General features: G+C 41.2%; 1 protein-coding gene across 7 annotated transcripts in view; it reads right to left on the minus strand.

Moving 5' to 3' along the window:
- LOC120488788 (transforming growth factor beta-1-induced transcript 1 protein) overlaps positions 1-16,955 on the minus strand; it is a 46,647-nt gene continuing 29,692 nt past the window's right edge. For 5 of the 7 annotated variants that reach the window (XM_039685439.2, XM_089121961.1, XM_089121958.1 and 2 more), the window contains 4 exons: positions 13,768-13,941; positions 6,945-7,026; positions 5,267-5,415; positions 1-711 (listed from right to left, as the gene is read on the minus strand). In XM_039685439.2, coding sequence (XP_039541373.1) covers positions 445-711; positions 5,267-5,415; positions 6,945-7,026; positions 13,768-13,941 — 672 coding nt within the window. In that variant the 3' untranslated portion in view covers positions 1-444. Of the gene's footprint in view, positions 712-5,266; positions 5,416-6,944; positions 7,027-9,078; positions 9,307-10,393; positions 11,307-13,767; positions 13,942-16,955 lie in introns of those variants that run through there. The other 2 variants (XR_016147041.1, XM_089121962.1) reach the window with 2 other exon arrangements.

Below are 16,955 nucleotides of genomic sequence, written 5' to 3' on the forward strand. Positions count from 1 at the left end.
TGCCTTCGAATATGCTTTAATTATGGCTTCTCAGACAAATATCAGAGAGAATCCCACCAGCAAAAAAAGAATACAATCGTTTTTATAGAATAGGAGCATAAAAGCATAAAAAAGTGGCATGATACATTACATCATTTACAAACAATTTGCTGGTTGTTTATATGCATATTATAACTCTTCTGTTACTAGGTAGAAGCAAACTTAGCAAATCATTAAAAAATGCAAAAGGTTAGAAGTTCAGTTGATTACTCAATATGTCATGAGACTATTCTAGACAGCATGTTTTTGATTATTGTCTGGTCAATATCTCAGAATTTTCCATAGACAAACATTTTTCAGAGTACATTTTGTTCAAGAGTTTAGAAAGAGAAGAAAGGAAAAGAATATTCATCACAGTATAAACATTGCATGAGTAATATGTTTAATCATCTCTCTTCGTTCTTCTCAGCCAAAGAGTTTGATGAAGCAGGGGTGGCAGTATGGTTTGCTGTCTTGCTCTTTGAAGCAGCCCTTACTAAGGGGTTTCAGGCAGAAGTGGCACACCAGATGGTGTGGGTGAAACTTGGCACCCATCGCAGTGACACAGCGCCCCAGGATGGGCTGCTGGCATGCCTGGCACAAGCTGCCTCGTGATTGGTGGTAGTGAGCTTCACATAAGGGTTGGCCCTCATGCTCAAAGAAACTCCCATTCACAAATGGGCTATAGCATTCCTGCAGAAAGTAATGAAGAATAAACGTGTTAAGTTACTAGCAAAAGAAATAACCATTTCTCAAATATATATGATATACGTACATTATGATTATGAGATATATATATATATATATATATATATATATATATATATATCAAACAAAGTGTTCTTGCAGGACCCTGTTAAGAAACACTTCTACTGTATACATTTGAGTAAGCTCTAAAGTGTTTTGCTGTACATTGCTGCAGTATGTGCTTTTCAGCCTGGTCTCATTGTTAATACGTAGCTATTTTACGTTTTTGCAAAGATAGAAAACGTACTTTTTAGTACGTTTGGATAGATGCTGAAACGTATAATATAGACGTATCTGCAACATTTAAACGTAACATTATTACGTTTTTACAGCTACAAAACGTAAACTATTTACGTATATTCTATATCATAAAGATATATGGATAATTTCCCTTTTTACTATTTTATAGATAAATGTAAGATCCCGTAACCCTAATCCCAAACCTAAACATACCCATTTTATACTTAATGTAAAAAAGGATAAAACGTAACAGACAGGTGTTGGGAAAGGGCAGTTTTATTAACAATATAGCATTAAAATATATTTTGAGACACCAATCCTACTCCTACCCCTAAACCTACCATAACAATTCCTTAAAACTACGTAAAAAACTACAATTATGAAGAAAAACATAACTAACAGACAAGTATAATCACAATAATTTATTTATTGCGAAAATGTCAAAACCGATACCAAAAGCCGTTCACATGATGAAGCGTTGCAGTCGCAGTCTTCTCTCTGGCAGTATTGTAATAGTTTTGTATGAAGTACAGAGCAGAAATTAAATTACTAATGAAAATGTTAATCCGGCTTGGTTCGCGCTTCTCCATTTCAAAATTCAAATGAACTAAACTAACCAACCGTCTACAGTCCTTCATGTCGCAAACTGTGACGAAGCAGGGAAGAGCCAATGAACGTTTGATATCGCTGCCGTAAAAGATGACGTATGGGCGCAATATTTGAATTTGAATTCATCACCAGCGCGGGGTTTGACTTTGACTTGTAACGTTACGGTCGCTGCTGAGAATGGAGATCTGGATAAGAGGCTGAAATCGCTGAATTAGGAGTTGTTTCTTGCAAACAACTATGGATTCTAAAGATTTGGATTACATCAAACTATTAAAATTGATGTCTTTTGTGAATTTTTGTTGTGTTTTATAGGAGAAAACGCTTTATGTGTCTCAAGGTAAATAAACTATTACAAAATGGTTGAACGAGTAACGTTAAAGAATGTATTTTTAAAGGTTTTATAGTGTATTGTTTAACACCATGCAGGCGAAACGAGCAAAATGTTAATATTTATGAGTATTATATCAATAATGCGACTGAAAACTTCATTAATAAGACAGTGGGATGCAATAGAGTCAAAACATAATGCTACGATATTAATATGCATAAATTGTGATACGTACAATGTGTACGTCGGTGGATTTGTTCATACGTAAATAAGTTACGTTTTTGTGCTGTCAATACGTAAATATTTTACGTTTTAGTACTGTAAATACGTCAGTATTATACGTTTCTGCGCATATAAAACGTAATTATATATACGTATGATAGAACGACACTTTACGTACACATACATACGTATTCTCATGAGATCACGTTGTGCTTTTACACCACCATAACCTTGACAGTAAAATCACGATCCTCCATATGTGGAGAGTAGCTAACTACCAGGAGCGACGCTACTAACTTTACATTTATCTGTATCTTGACAGTAGCTCAGAAGCTTTTAAAACAGTGTAGCTTTTCCAGTAGCTAACTACTTTTTCCAGCAAGTAGTGGTGTAGAGCGACCAAAGCTACATTTGGTTTTGTATTCTGACAAACCTGCAATGCATTGAAACAGCACAGTGTCTTCTTATTGAACACACTAACTAAAACATTACCACCATCCAGAGATGGGACCAAGTCACACATGTGCAAGTCTCAAGTAAGTCTCAAGTCTTAACCGTCAAGTCTCAAGTAAGTCCCAAGTATTTTTTGGGGGGGCAAGTCAAGTCAAGTCAAGTCACAGGCTATGTCAAGTCAAGTCAAGTCTTGTAGTAGGTCAAGTCAAGTGCAAGTCAAGTCACCTTATTATTGTAATTTTACATGCAGAATCTGATCTTAATAAAGTGAAATGACAAGATAAGTATTTGCCAGTAAATTACAATAATTTGGATTTGCATTGTAAATACTCATGTTCAGTAAAATACATCATGGAATCAAACAAAATTGTAACTTAATAAAATTATTTATTTTTCAGTTCTGCCAATAGTGTGTTTGAAATGTTTTAAATTTTCAGCAATTTGAAATGTTTTAAATGTTTTAAATGTATCAGCAATGGCGGGGTAACATCACTTGTTGATGTTCAAACAAAACAGAGAGCTAGCTGGCTACTCCCTCCCATGCAATTGAAACTCTTCTAAACATGCATCTATGGGCATCAGTTTGGTTTGAAATGGACAGAGGCGCATTCGGAAGTGCATTTGGGTACAATGACGCATTCATTTACTAGCTTACTAATTTAAAGAAATAAAAATGTATACAAAAATGAGATGATGTCCTGACTTGTTTTATGAAAAAAGCCTTAAGTTTTCAAAAAGCATTAGACATTACTCACTTACTCCCAGTAATTACACCCAGTCAAGTTTGATAAAAATAAATTTTTAGTTTATTTTTATTATTTAAAATGCATTTAAGAAAATATATTAATATAAACCTGATTTATTGTTGACTGGTGTGTGTTTAAAATTTGTGTTCAGAATAAAATGGAACTGTTCAAGCAAGTTGTAGAAATCCTCCCTCCGGAACGTTATTGGTTGCTACAAAGGCAAAGTGCTGTAACTAACTACACAAACAAAGAAACAGCGAGAAAAAGGTCTTTAAAGTTTTTATACCAGCCAGTAAAACATGTTATGGGTAGATTATGTGGTAATGCATCTCCGAAATGGGACATAATTTAACCCAGATATTTTTTCACAAGACAGAACACATGTCATAAAGCCCATTACAAGTCTTAACTCATTTTTGACCAAATGTGTAGTTACTGCGCTTTGCCTTTGTAGGGCAGTATTGCTAGGGGTTCCTACAGGAAAACTGAACTCCCTGAGCTTCTTCCTGTATTCGTGAAGTTGACTGTGTGTATAAAATATATTCTTATTAAACTGTATGGACACTGACAAAGTTCTCAATGCTTCGTTTTGAATGTAGGGACACTTATTATGTTAGTGTGGGGCTATTTTGAGCCTTGTGGTAATAACAAGCGATTTTTATTTGTCATTACTCTATGCCCTATATACTAGCGTTATAGGCTAAACTGTTTTTATAGATAAATCTATTTACATTCGGCAATCATGAAAACAAATCTCAGATAATGGTTGACTAGGAAATGTGTAATTTTGCGCCGGAGTTCTCCTTTAACTTACATTAGCTAGCTAACTACGAACGAGCTAACCAGATAACATTAACAAATTGACAAGCACTTACTGGGCAGAATGGCTCTTCAAATGACGGACGAAATTGGAGGTTGTCGTCTGGCTGTCCGCGATCTTAACGTTGCATGTCTTGCAAAGCGCTATTCTTTTGCCATCTTGTTTTGAGAAATTCTTGAAGCCGAAAGCAACGACCCTCGGTATCCCTCCGGCTGACATGTTGATGTGATCTGATGTAAGTGGGCGTGGTGTGCGTAAGGTATGAGAGGGCATGACTGATGATCTCGTGATCCAGTCATGACAGCGCTATTCTCAGCCTGCGCTCCAGCTGGATCAACTTTATTTTTTTTTTACATAATTTATATATTTTATATTCAAACTGAAAACATGATGTGATTAACACTCAAGTCATTCAAGTCATCGTGTCTCAAGTCAAGTCAAGTCCCGAGTCTTTAACTCCCAAGTCCGAGTCAAGTCTGAAGTATTTTATTTTTTGTCAAGTCAAGTCACAAGTCATAAAAATAGCGACTGGAGTCGACTCGAGTCCAAGTCACCAAGTCACAAGTCCCCATGTCTGCCACCATCCATTGTTTCAGCACGCATCTTGAAGCTTTTTACTGAGAAGAGACCGTCTGATTATTATCTAAACAGGAGTGGGTTGATGTATCACATGAATGAAGGAGGTTACCCTTTAATTTATTCAAATCAAAGATTAAAGTGAGCTTATCACATGGAAAAGGTTGTGTTGGGTTTTAGAACAAAGAACACAATGTGTTACCGTAAGCAATCCTGTGATCCACGTATCAATTCACAGTATGTTCTGCAAGCTCCATTATGGCATGTTATGTGAATTTAACATGCATTTTTGACTACTCCTTCGTATCCAATTTATTTTGCATCCATTTTGCATTTTGACAGTCAATTTGATATATATGTGTGTATTGTGTGTCTTACAAAATAAAACATCTTTTTTTCTTTTTTTTCTACTTTAAATTATGAGTAGCTTGTAGTTTGTTTAGAGTAGCTTCCGCAACACTGTGTGGTATAATTCTCATAGTACCAAGGAATCGAGCACCTACTCACCCTACAAACAAAGCATTGTGGATGCCAAAGAGCACTTAGGGCTGAGATGTAATTCTCCATGATGGGCTGGGAACAACCCTGACAACGAGAGGCAAAAAGGGCTAGAAAACACTGCTGGCAGTACTGCTTCCCTTCACGGTCATGAAAACCTGTGGAGAATAAGCCTACAGTTATTTGTCATCCTTAAGATCTATGTCAGCAAGATATTACCTCATTTAAAAAAAAAAAAAATTATTAAATTAATTATTATGAAAAAATATAGATTTCGACTTATGAGCTAAATGTTATTTGTCACTATGGCTGCATTCACACATTCAAACAATTTTTTTTCACTGCCATCTGGCACAGATCGAATCTTGAGATTTTTTACCACTTGATTGGAGCACTTTTTGAAAAATTTAAATTCGATGTGTACCCTAAAATCTGGTCATCTGATCTGTAAGAATTGAGAAATTAGAAAATGCCGGGCAGTCTGGTTGAGGAATGACCACTCCTCAGAAGACTAAGGACCTTCCTTAAAATTAACATTTGACACTTTCTTGAGAAACTAACATCCCTGAGTCAATCACCTCCTCTATGTCATTTCTCTCTCACGCTGAGATCACCAGATATTCACCCAAAAATCTAAATGGTTTAATGTAAATAATCGTCATACATTATTATACATGTTTGGTCTCATTTAAAATGTCTCAGTGCGACTGGTACAAATGTCTCGTTCCCAAAGAAGTAAACCAAAAGGTAATAAAGTTCTTAAGAGTTTAGAGATAACTTGCACACAGAGAAGGGTGTGTCTTCCAGGCAAATGGCATTCTGCTCCCAAAAGGTGTAAACTCTGAATGCAAATTCCCATTGTTTAGCAAATGCTTCCATGTGAAAGAAGTTTCTGTCTATATAATAATAAAATCTGTCTATATAATCTATATAATAATCATTATGGGTTTCATGACCGTATTTCAGTGACATTTTTTTTTTTCACAAACCACGCATAAACATAATTATCTCTAAATTACAAACTTTTACATACATGCTGTAGCAGAGTTTGTGCTGAATACAGTGTAATCAGACTTTAGCCATGAAAATGTCACAAGTAACAGAAATAAGCACAAATGTAAGAGCATGTCATAACACCTCCAGGACCCAAAAAACATCTGTCACATTCTCCATTTTTTTATTTACTTCTGTTTGTTTATTAAACACTCCTCACACCCATCATCGCCTCTGCCAACATGACAGTAGCTATATCTGAGATTCTCCTCTTTATGATCTTTGATATCTATAACCCACTTAAAAAAGCTTCAATTGCCCTCTCCAAATTGGCACCTAAATCTATTAATATTTGGGTAACACTTTATTTTAAAGTGACATAGTCAGATGTTACTACATGCACTTATTCCTGTAATAATAGTAATAATAAACCTAAAAATCATAATCATAAAACTAATCATAAACCAAACCCTGACCCTAACTGTAACTCTATAATAGGTACATGTAGTAATTACATTGTAGTAATTAAAATTTTAAGTACTTATATGAGTAAGTATAATGTAACTACATCAACTTAAAATAAAGTGTAACCCTTAATTAATCTCTATTCATCCACATGATTAATTATTAAATATATATTGATATATCAAAAAGAAAATATGGTCTGAAATCAGCTACCTTTATCACCCCTTACCTTCATCTCCAAATGGACAGCTGCATTTCACACAGCTAAAGCATTCTGGATGCCAGTTTTTATCCAGCGCCGTCACCATTTTCTGAAAGGTAGAACAATAAAGGCAAGGTAAGAATAGAGCCAGATAATACACAAAGTTATGGGAGTTGATACTGATTTACAAATAAGGATGAACAACTTCCTACTACACATTTAGGGGGAGTAATCCCCAAAACAATGTACTATATGAGAAAACACTTAACAAATCTGTAATCATTTCTCTGTGTACTAATGCTGTATTCCCTAAATTGCCCTACTCACGCTAATATAAGGGAAGTGAATTGCGACCAGAATCAAGCTTTTTTTAAAAAGACACAAAAGTATCACAGAATGATCCCATGCGACAGATGTGGTATATTCCAAGTGTTCTGGGGGTATACAAAATAAAATTTTATGTATTATTTTATTTATGAAAAAATTCTGGCATTTGGTCTTTGAACATGCAAGTTCAAAATTTTGAAAAATCAAAAATACAACATCAAATACAGTGTCTAGAAATCCCGCAAAAAGTATACTTTCTTTAATGTGTTAAATATCTCTGGACCGGAACTCTTTTTGGGACTCCACACAGTTCTGCAGACAACTCCTCCATGAACTGGCTGTGAGACATGGGCAGTGTCTCTATGTCACAGTCACCCACTAGTCACATGTCTTCCTTTGTTCTGTTTCCCCGCCACTCATCTATAGTCCTCGGCCATAGGGGCCAGACTGGGACACCACAGAAAGGCCACGAAAGACGATCCGCCATGGCCGCCCTAATATTCGTCTCCACCTTGGCCCCCCGAACAGCCTGCACGCCCTGTTCTCCTGAACTGCTGGTACTGTCCTGGTAACCCTCCTGAGGAAGACTCCAGGACTTTTTGTCTCTTCATCTTCTTCAACCTACACCACACCGTGACACCCTGATGTTGGACACATCTCTTTGTGAAAAATATAGCTGTTGGCTGCAGCTAAGTCAAGGAAGCAGTGTCCTGTACCACCTATTGGACCTTTTGTGCACAGAGTAATACTGGAGGAGCTGGTCAGGAAGGTGTGTCCCTCCTATGAATTTGTTGTAGTCTAGCACACACACAGCAAGGTGCTGTGATGCTTTTTTTTCTGCCACCTCTCAGCTTCCTTGTTGTGTATGTTTCTGGTAACAGTGCCTTGGTGTATGGTAAAGCAAACTGACACTTCTCTCGTGTCCATCCATTTCACAAACAATAGTTATTGATGTCTGATCAATCAGATTGAATCCCTGGGGCTTTGTGATGTCAGTATTCTTTCTGTTAGGTAAATTCCTGTGTGAATCATGGAACGTACTACTTCCAACAAAACCATTGGCATGCAAGTCTCTAAAAAGTTTTGGGCTTGTATAGAAACATATAAATTATATCAACATATAATACATACAACATATAACATATTATCAACATATAAATTATAGCCCCTGCCCAGGAATGATGGATCCATGAGACTGCTGACAACATCATACGAGAGTCCCTGCAATGAAACTAATTGGCTCTTTCCAGTGAATGAAATGATGAACTCACAGGTGTAACCATTGCTAGAGCCTGCAAGCATAAACAGCTTCACACCCCACTTAGTTGGCTTGGCCTTCATGTACTGTCTGAGTCCAATGTTGGCTTTTGTGGCACAATGCCTTGCATGTGTGTTTTATAGTGGTGTAAAGAGGATGGAGACGCAGTAGAGGCTCATACTCTGGGGGTGCCCTTTTTCCTCTCTGGTCAGTATGTCATGTTCTGGGTTGCTCATGTGAACAGTTCTGCTTATTGCCATGAACCTATCTCTGGTCATGATAGAAGAGGGGAAGTGTACGCTTCCTCTAGTAGACTCTAATTCTTGGCAGTTTCAGAAGTGCCATATAAATCATAAGGCCCACATACACCAGGAATGTGGCAGGCTAAAGCTCTTCCCAAACAAACTTCTTCCCCTTAGCATGCTCCTTTTCTGCATTCATATTGGTGTTGTGGCAGATTATCTTCACAGCTTTGTCTTAAATTTGTACAGGAGAGTATGTTACACCCATAAAACCCTGTAATCCAGGGGTAATTAATGGGGAAAAGGATGGAAGCTGCTGGGCATTGTCTGTCACCTCAAGTCCATTCCAACTAGCTCCTGGCTTCTCTGGGACATGAGGTGTTGTATCTCCCTGTTCCATTTCTGCTCCACGGTCTATTCCTCTCCCTCTGCCTGTCATAGGGTCTGGTATGAAGGAAGGATTTGGTTTGGCCCTCTGTCTCCTCTGTTGGCACTCTGGACCCTACTGCACACATCTGCAGGAAGCAAGCTGATGGGATGATCTCTTCTGTCATCCTCTCGACTACAATAAAAAGGAAAGAAAACATATTATGTATAAAATATATAATAACTGTATATCTGTATGTAACATCTGTAAAAGGCATTCATTCTCGGTCTCTGCATATTTCAATGCTTTTATTATAGTTATTATTATATTAAAGGGGTGATGAACTGAGAAATCAAATTTTCCTTGAGCTTTTGACATCTAAGAGGTCATCATATTATAAGAATATCCTGTAATTTTCAGAACTGAAAACATCCTTGTTAGTCCAATAAAAGCTTTTATTGACACCAGCCTCTGCAAAGGACTTGTTTTTAAAAGTGGGGAACTTTGACGACAAAGAGGATAACACCCCACCTGCACAAAAAAAGATCAACGCCTACTTCAACACGGCCGGTTTAGCCCCGCCCACCGATTTACGCATTACATGCATAGCTAAGTAACATAGATGCCTACCTCGTGATGACAAACCGGATCGAGCTACCGAGCAATACAGAATATTTTGCAGTGCCTGGTTGTGGAAGACAGTCGCTGCATAAGCTTCCTCTGGATTCCAATAGGACTGCATGGATAAACTTTATTTTTAATAACGTTCCAGCTGATGAGGGTAAAACATCGTCGTCTGTTCGCTTCATTTCACTGAGGAATGTTTTGTAAACAAGACTGGATTTGCAGACCGATTAAGAGTAAAGAACGTGCTGCTGTGCCGTCTATATTGGATCTGACAGGAATATTGTGCAACACACGGACTCCAGGTGGGTCGAACATGTATGGGCGAATCCGGTTGCCATTTTACAACATTGGACGTTTTCCCCCACGTGCACCGACAGGTGAGTTAAACTCATTATAATATGCAAAACTGTTCTCCACTCACAGCAGTGGGCGTTTAATTCCAAATCTTCAGTGTGACACGCCCATAAAAACCGACCGTTTTTCAGCTAGGCTCAAAACTAGGGTAAAAAATATGCTATTACTTATTCATTTTGATGTTTTTGAATACAAAAACCAAGCAAACATCATAAGTTGACCTCAGACAACAATATAATAAAATTTAAAAAGCCAATTCATGACCCCTTTAAATTTTATCATTGTATTTTATCTTTATTATTGTATTTTATTTTTTTTATTGCCATGTCTTTTTTTTTTTTTTTTTTGTACTGGATGAAAAATTTGTATGTTGTGTGTCAACATGTTTGGCAATAAAGCACATTCTGATTGTTGCTCCAGTTGGTTTGTGATCCTACCTCATATTCATATACACAGACTTCTAAACTGTTAATTTGACACACAAACACTATCCCCCTGCCAAGATTTCATTATAAAAGTTGATGGTATGAGCAACTGACTTTTTATGCAATGCATTTAAAATAAACAACCTAATGGCAAACTACAAAAAGGCCAATCCTGACCAAGTAATACAAACACAACGCAATGCTTCATGCTTGCCATGTATTTTAATGAAAATGTTTGTTGGCGTGTGTTGTGCCAGGACTTTTTTGACTTGACCACATAAAATGATGGCAAATCTATTAGAAAACGTGAATGTACAAATTATGTTCTTGTTGTACAGAATAGCAAGCAATAAATTATTGCTAGCAAACTGCACAGTAACTCTTTTTAGTTATTTACTAAAAGAAATAATAAAAAGGGAGGTTACTCACTTGTCTTCAAACGGATCGATCCCTTGGCTGTACTCCTCCTCACTGCACCATGTATCTGCCTTGGCCGGTTGCCTCCATAGGCCGTGACAGGCATGATGGCCATGCGATGTTTGCCGCAATGCCAACCCATCTTGGGACTCGAGTCTAAAGCCAATGCTGTAGTGGTCACATATGCCAAAGGAGCCTCTGAAAATATTTCAGTGGAACCACTGTCTTACATTTGAACAATTTCAAGCAGTTCAGCATTGACTGAGCACGATCTTGGCACGAACAGGGCAAGGGCAGCATCCACAGCCTTTGTGAAGACCCGAGGAGACAGAGACAACCCGAAAGGGAGGACCTTGTAGTGATATTCTTGTCCTTCGAAGGCAAACCAAAGAAACGGTCTGTGCTGAGGAAGATTGAGACATCTCTGCAAAGTTTACATCAACATGGACATCACCAGACCCAGGGCCTGTGCAGTAATGGATGGAGTTTATACAATAGCTCTGGCTCAGCAGCAGTGTAAGCTCTCACTGTCAGAGACGAGGTACATGCTTTGGACGGGAGCCTCTGTGATTCCACCTGGTGGCAGTTTTGTAGACATAAATGCACGGTAATCACATGCTCCACCTTGGGAACGTCCACAAATCCCCACGTCACCCTGCAGTCTAGAGTAGTGCGGACTCACTGCCATTCCCCTCTGAGAATGGGACACGAGTGTTTATTTGGCTCCTCAGGTGAGTTTTTCAGCGGGTGAACCCTGGGGGGAGTTTTTTCGGCATCCTCGGAAGTCAGATGCCGTGGAAACAGGTCTTGTACTTGTGTACATACCCGGTTGTTCAGCCCCTGTTCTAGACTATATGCATAAATGTTGTGATTCCCCTCTTAAGAATTCCCATATGTGTATTCTTCCACGGTACGGCTTAACTCCGGGCTCTCACGTCCTTGAGCTCATCATGTCTGAGGCCCTTCTTGTGTTTGTGCACACACACTACACAACCTTGAGGGGTCCAGACTTTTCAAATCAAGAGCAGCATTGAGAGTAGCTTTTGAAAGGGAAAGTGTCGAGTTACATGACTGTAACCCTGTTCCCCGAAAAAGCGGGAACAAGATGCTGTGCTTCATTGCCACATTGAGGGCGTGTTCAGAATGTTCTTCAGACAAAACGACCTGATGTCACACATCTATTTATAGCCTCTGATATGCGCATTCCGATTACGTCATCATCAGAGGTTATTTAAAGCCAAATTATTTTGTGTTTGCCACATGTGTTCACAAACGGTCAAACGAAGACGTTCTCCCCCACTATAAATAATACGTTTTTATGTAGGCAGATATTAACAGACATTTATGTCTGTTATTGTATTTTCAAATATCTGTAACATATGATTTTCTGTTAAAAATATTTGTATAAAAAACATTAACTAGTAAAGTTTTAATTGAATGAAGATTGCAATCAGGTTGAAGACGATTGTGGAGACGTATAGACGTATAGTCATGCAGTAAGCACACGCGAGTCTGTTATGCTTATGTGCTAACGATGGACAGACCACAAGTCATTGATAAGCTCCTTCATCACATAGCTCAGGGCAGGATTTCGTGTTGTCTCTGCTTTTCAGTCAAATGAGAATTGCTAAGCTAGCATTACAATTCATTTTAGGAGTTGACATGTTATTATAATCCTTGATCTGAAGTGAAGGTAAACAGATTTGCCTAGCTGTCCATAATTGAGAACTGGAGATCAAGATGCAACCCAAGTACCCAGTGGATTTACTTAAAGGGTTAGTTCACCCAAAAATGAAAATTAAGTCATTAATTACTCACCCCCATGCTGTTCCAACATAGGTGGCGGTAAAACTCCTAAGCGGTGAGCAGCCGGTAACAAGAAGTAGACGAATGAGAACGTCCTCGTCTCAGTTCTCGCACATGCGCCCATGAGGAAGTAATGGAATAGTGGAATAAAGTCGTTATTTATGTTTTTTTCGCACAAAAAGTAGTCTCGTCGCTTGATAAACGTATAATTGAGCCGCTGTAGGCACATGGAATATTTAAACCTTTTGTTTAATGACTTTATGGGCCGTCAAGAGCCAGTCCCTTAGGCAGTCTATCTGGACTGATCCAGCTCTCAGATTCAATCAAAAATATCTTTATTTGTGTTCCGAAGATGAACGAAGGTCTTACGGGGTTGGAACAGCATGGGGGTGAGTAATTAATGACTTAATTTTCATTTTTGGGTGAACTAACCCTTTAATATTTATAATAACTAGGGCCCTGTTTATACCTGGTATTAAGATGTGTTTTGGATGATCGGATCACATGTGGACGATGCTACAGTTGGAAACAGAGTGTAAAAAGTTTTGAGCTTGTCCATTTTCGACCACGCTGTGAAACACTCATGTGGTTGACTGCATTCGAAACAGCCACTAAAGACCGCCTACTGAACATTTATTGTGGGATGTGTTATTGTTAAGCGTCCTTATCAGACGGCATTTAAACTTAACGGAATCAAAGGGACCCATAGACGCTCAAAGTAATCAGGAAAGAAGTGGTAGAAAGTGGACTAACGAGACAAATTAAAATGCCAGGTTAAACGGATATGTGTCTCCCTTGTCCACTTGTGATCCATTCGACCAAAATGCATTTTAATACCAGATGGAAACAGGACCTAAATGTAAGGAAGAGTTGGGGTGGAGGAGAAACTGGGTTGCCATAAAAAGTGTTTAGATGCATGCTTGCTCTAGCATTGTGTTTTGTTGGATTAAATGAACACGTTCCTGCTGAACTTTTAGCTCATGTACAGCTTTAAGTTCTTAATTATAACACACAAATGTATACCTACATTGAGTATGGGCTTGTTGCATTGTGCGCAGTGAGGTGAGTACAGGGTGAAGTAGTCGGGCTCACAGTATGGTCGACCATCTTTCTCAAAGAAATTACAATTGCCAAGCTCACATTCACACTCAGAGCAAACAAAATGCTCCGGATGCCAAACACGTCCCAGAGCTGTTACCACCTAAGAGATATGAGAAGAAGAAGAGATATAATAATTTTTAAAATTACTATTGTTATTTAAATGAGAATTGCACATAAATACAGTTGACCATCCACTATTTTGTTGTATCTCATTCACTTTTCTCCAGGCATTAAAAAAAAAAAATCAATAAAGAGTTCTAAGCCATGAAACATACCGACCAGCTCAAATATGAAATGCAAACATTACAAAGTATTTTAAGCAAATTTATGAAAATTTGAAAATATAGGTAAAAGAAAACGTCTCGGTTACGTATGTAACCCTCGTTCCCTGAGTAGGGAACGGAGACGTTACGTCAGAAGTGACGGAGATTGGGGGTTTCGCATAGAAAGCCAATCCTCTTCGAGTATTAAAACACGAGCCAATGGCATGCAATGCCTTGGGGCTGCGGAAATTTGCATAGCGTACTCCGCCCTACTCCGTGAGTATAAAAGGAGGAAGTGAACGCAACCGCAGTATGTCTTCGCTGAGGAGCCAAGACTGAACTCGGCCTCTACCCAGCGATACAGCAGAAGTGGCAGGGAGACGTAACGTCTCCGTTCCCTACTCAGGGAACGAGGGTTACATACGTAACCGAGACGTTCCCTATCGTAGTCACTTCGAGTTACGTCAGAAGTGACGGAGATTGGGGGTCTGTGCCATCTCGCCAACTTCAAGCTGTCTTCCAGTGCCCTGCGAAAGACTGAACCCCCGAGCCTTACCTCTTTTTTTTTTTTTTTTTTTTTTTGGGGATCCGACTTTGACACAGGATTACCAAGGTACACTGGGAAACATATCCCGAAGGGGACATGCTACCAGCTGCCTACCGAAGGGAGGACTTAAGAATACACATATGGCCACATAGGGACACATATGGAACACTGGAGTACCAACCGCAGGTGGCTACTGATTTAAACTCCAGGGGTGGCAGATGGCTTGCCAAGGGAAGACACATGCTCAGAGAGGCTTACAGTGGATAATACACATGAGACGGTTACCATGGGGAACCGTGCGCATGGAGGCACCTAGCTAGCATCCAGAGCCACGCAGTGGTGCCCGCATCGTCGGTGCTGGAGGACTCAAGACTTCAATGGAAGAACTGAGGAATATCGCACTTATCCAGTCCGGGGAGTGGAGTGGCGAGCAAGCGAAGACACCTGAGCGGATCCAGAACTGGCCGAAACGAGTACGTGAGAGGATACCGGCTCAATTCGCAGATTATAGAATCTGGCGAAGGTGTTGGGTGTCGCCCAGCCTGCAGCTCTGCAGATGTCTGTTAGCGAGGCGCCGTGCGCTAAAGCCCAAGAGGAGGCTACACTCCGAGTGGAATGGGCCGTCACACCAAGGGGGCACGGAAGGCCTTGCTGCTGGTAAGACAAAGCAATGGCATCCACTATCCAGTGGGACAGCCGTTGCTTCGAGAGAGCCCTTCCCTTCTGGCTCCCTCCATGACAGACAAAGAGCTGGTCTGAGGTCCTGAAACACTGCGTTCTGTCGACATAGGTGCGGAGAGCACGTACCGGACAGAGCAGTGCCAAGGCTGGGTCTGCCTCCTCCGGGGGCAGCGCTTGCAGGTTCACCACCTGGTCCCGGAAGGGAGTGGTGGGAACCTTGGGCACATATCCAGGCCGGGGTCTCAGGATCACGTGAGAGTAAGCCGGCCCGAACTCCAGGCACGCTTCGTCAACGGAGAATGCGTGCAGGTCCCCCACCCTCTTGATGGAGGCCAATGCAACCAGGAGTGCTGTCTTCATGGACAGAAACTTTAGCTCTACTGATTGCAAAGGCTCAAAGGGATGCCTCTGCAGAGCACTTAAAACTACCGAGAGGTCCCAAGAGGGTACGAGGGGAGGACGAGGCGGATGCAGTCTCCTCGCTCCCCTCAGGAACCTGATGACCAGGTCGTGCTTCCCTAAGGACTTACCTTCCACTGCTTCATGAGAAGCGGCAATGGCCGCGACGTAAACCTTAAGGGTGGAGGGCGACAGCCTGCGCTCCAACCCTTCTTGCAGGAAGGAAAGCACGACACTGATCGAACATCTCCGGGGGTCTTCTCCGCGAGAAGAGCACCAATTGACGAAGAGGTTCCACTTCAACGCATAAAGGTGTCTCGTGGACAACGCTCTTGCGGAAGTGATGGTTGCCGCCACCGCAGGTGGCAGCGAACTCAAACCTGCCTCGTCCCGTCCAGGAGCCACACGTGCAGCCTCCAGAGATCGGGACGAGGGTGCCACAGAGTGCCCCGTCTCTGAGAGAGTAGGTCTTGTCTCAGAGGAATAGGCCAAGGAGGTGCTGTCGCGAGGAGCATGAGATCGGAGAACCACGTCTTGGTGGGCCAGTAGGGGGCTACCAGCAAGACCTGCTCCTCGTCCTCCTTGATCTTGCACAACACCCGTGCAAGGAGGCTCACTGGGGGAAACGCATACTTGCGTGGGCCCCGTGGCCAGCTGTGCGCCAGCGCATCCGAACCGAGAGTGCCCCAGGTCAGAGAATAAAACTGGGCGCAGTGGGCTGAGTCCCGGGAGGCGAACAGATCTATCTGTGCCTCCCCGAACTCTTTCCAGATCAGCTGGACCGACTGGGGATGGAGTCGCCACTCGCCGGAGATAGGGCGGACCCGAGACAGCTCGTCGGCTGCCCAGTTCCGGTCTCCAGGAATGTGAACTGCACGAAGGGACCTCAGGTGCTTCTGACTCCATATCAAGAGGTGGCGGGCGAGCTGCGACAACCGGCGCGAGCGTAGACCCCCCTGGTGGTTGATGTACGCTACAGCCGTAGTGTTGTCTGAGCGGACAAGCACATGCTGGCCCTTGAGCAACGCTCTGAAGCGGTGCAGGGCGAGCCGTACTGCCAGCAGCTCGAGGCAATTGATGTGCATGAGGCGCTGGGCCCCCGTCCAGGAGCCGGCGGCTGCATGCCCATTGCACATGGCACCCCAACCCGTGGTAGATGCATCCGTGGAGACGATGAGATGCCTGGAAACTCGCTGAATAGGGACGCCCGTCCGTAAAAAGCTG

Source organism: Pimephales promelas, chromosome 17 (assembly GCF_988280905.1).
Source record: "Pimephales promelas chromosome 17, fPimPro1.hap1.1, whole genome shotgun sequence".
In the NCBI taxonomy this organism is placed as follows: Eukaryota; Metazoa; Chordata; class Actinopteri; order Cypriniformes; family Leuciscidae; genus Pimephales; species Pimephales promelas.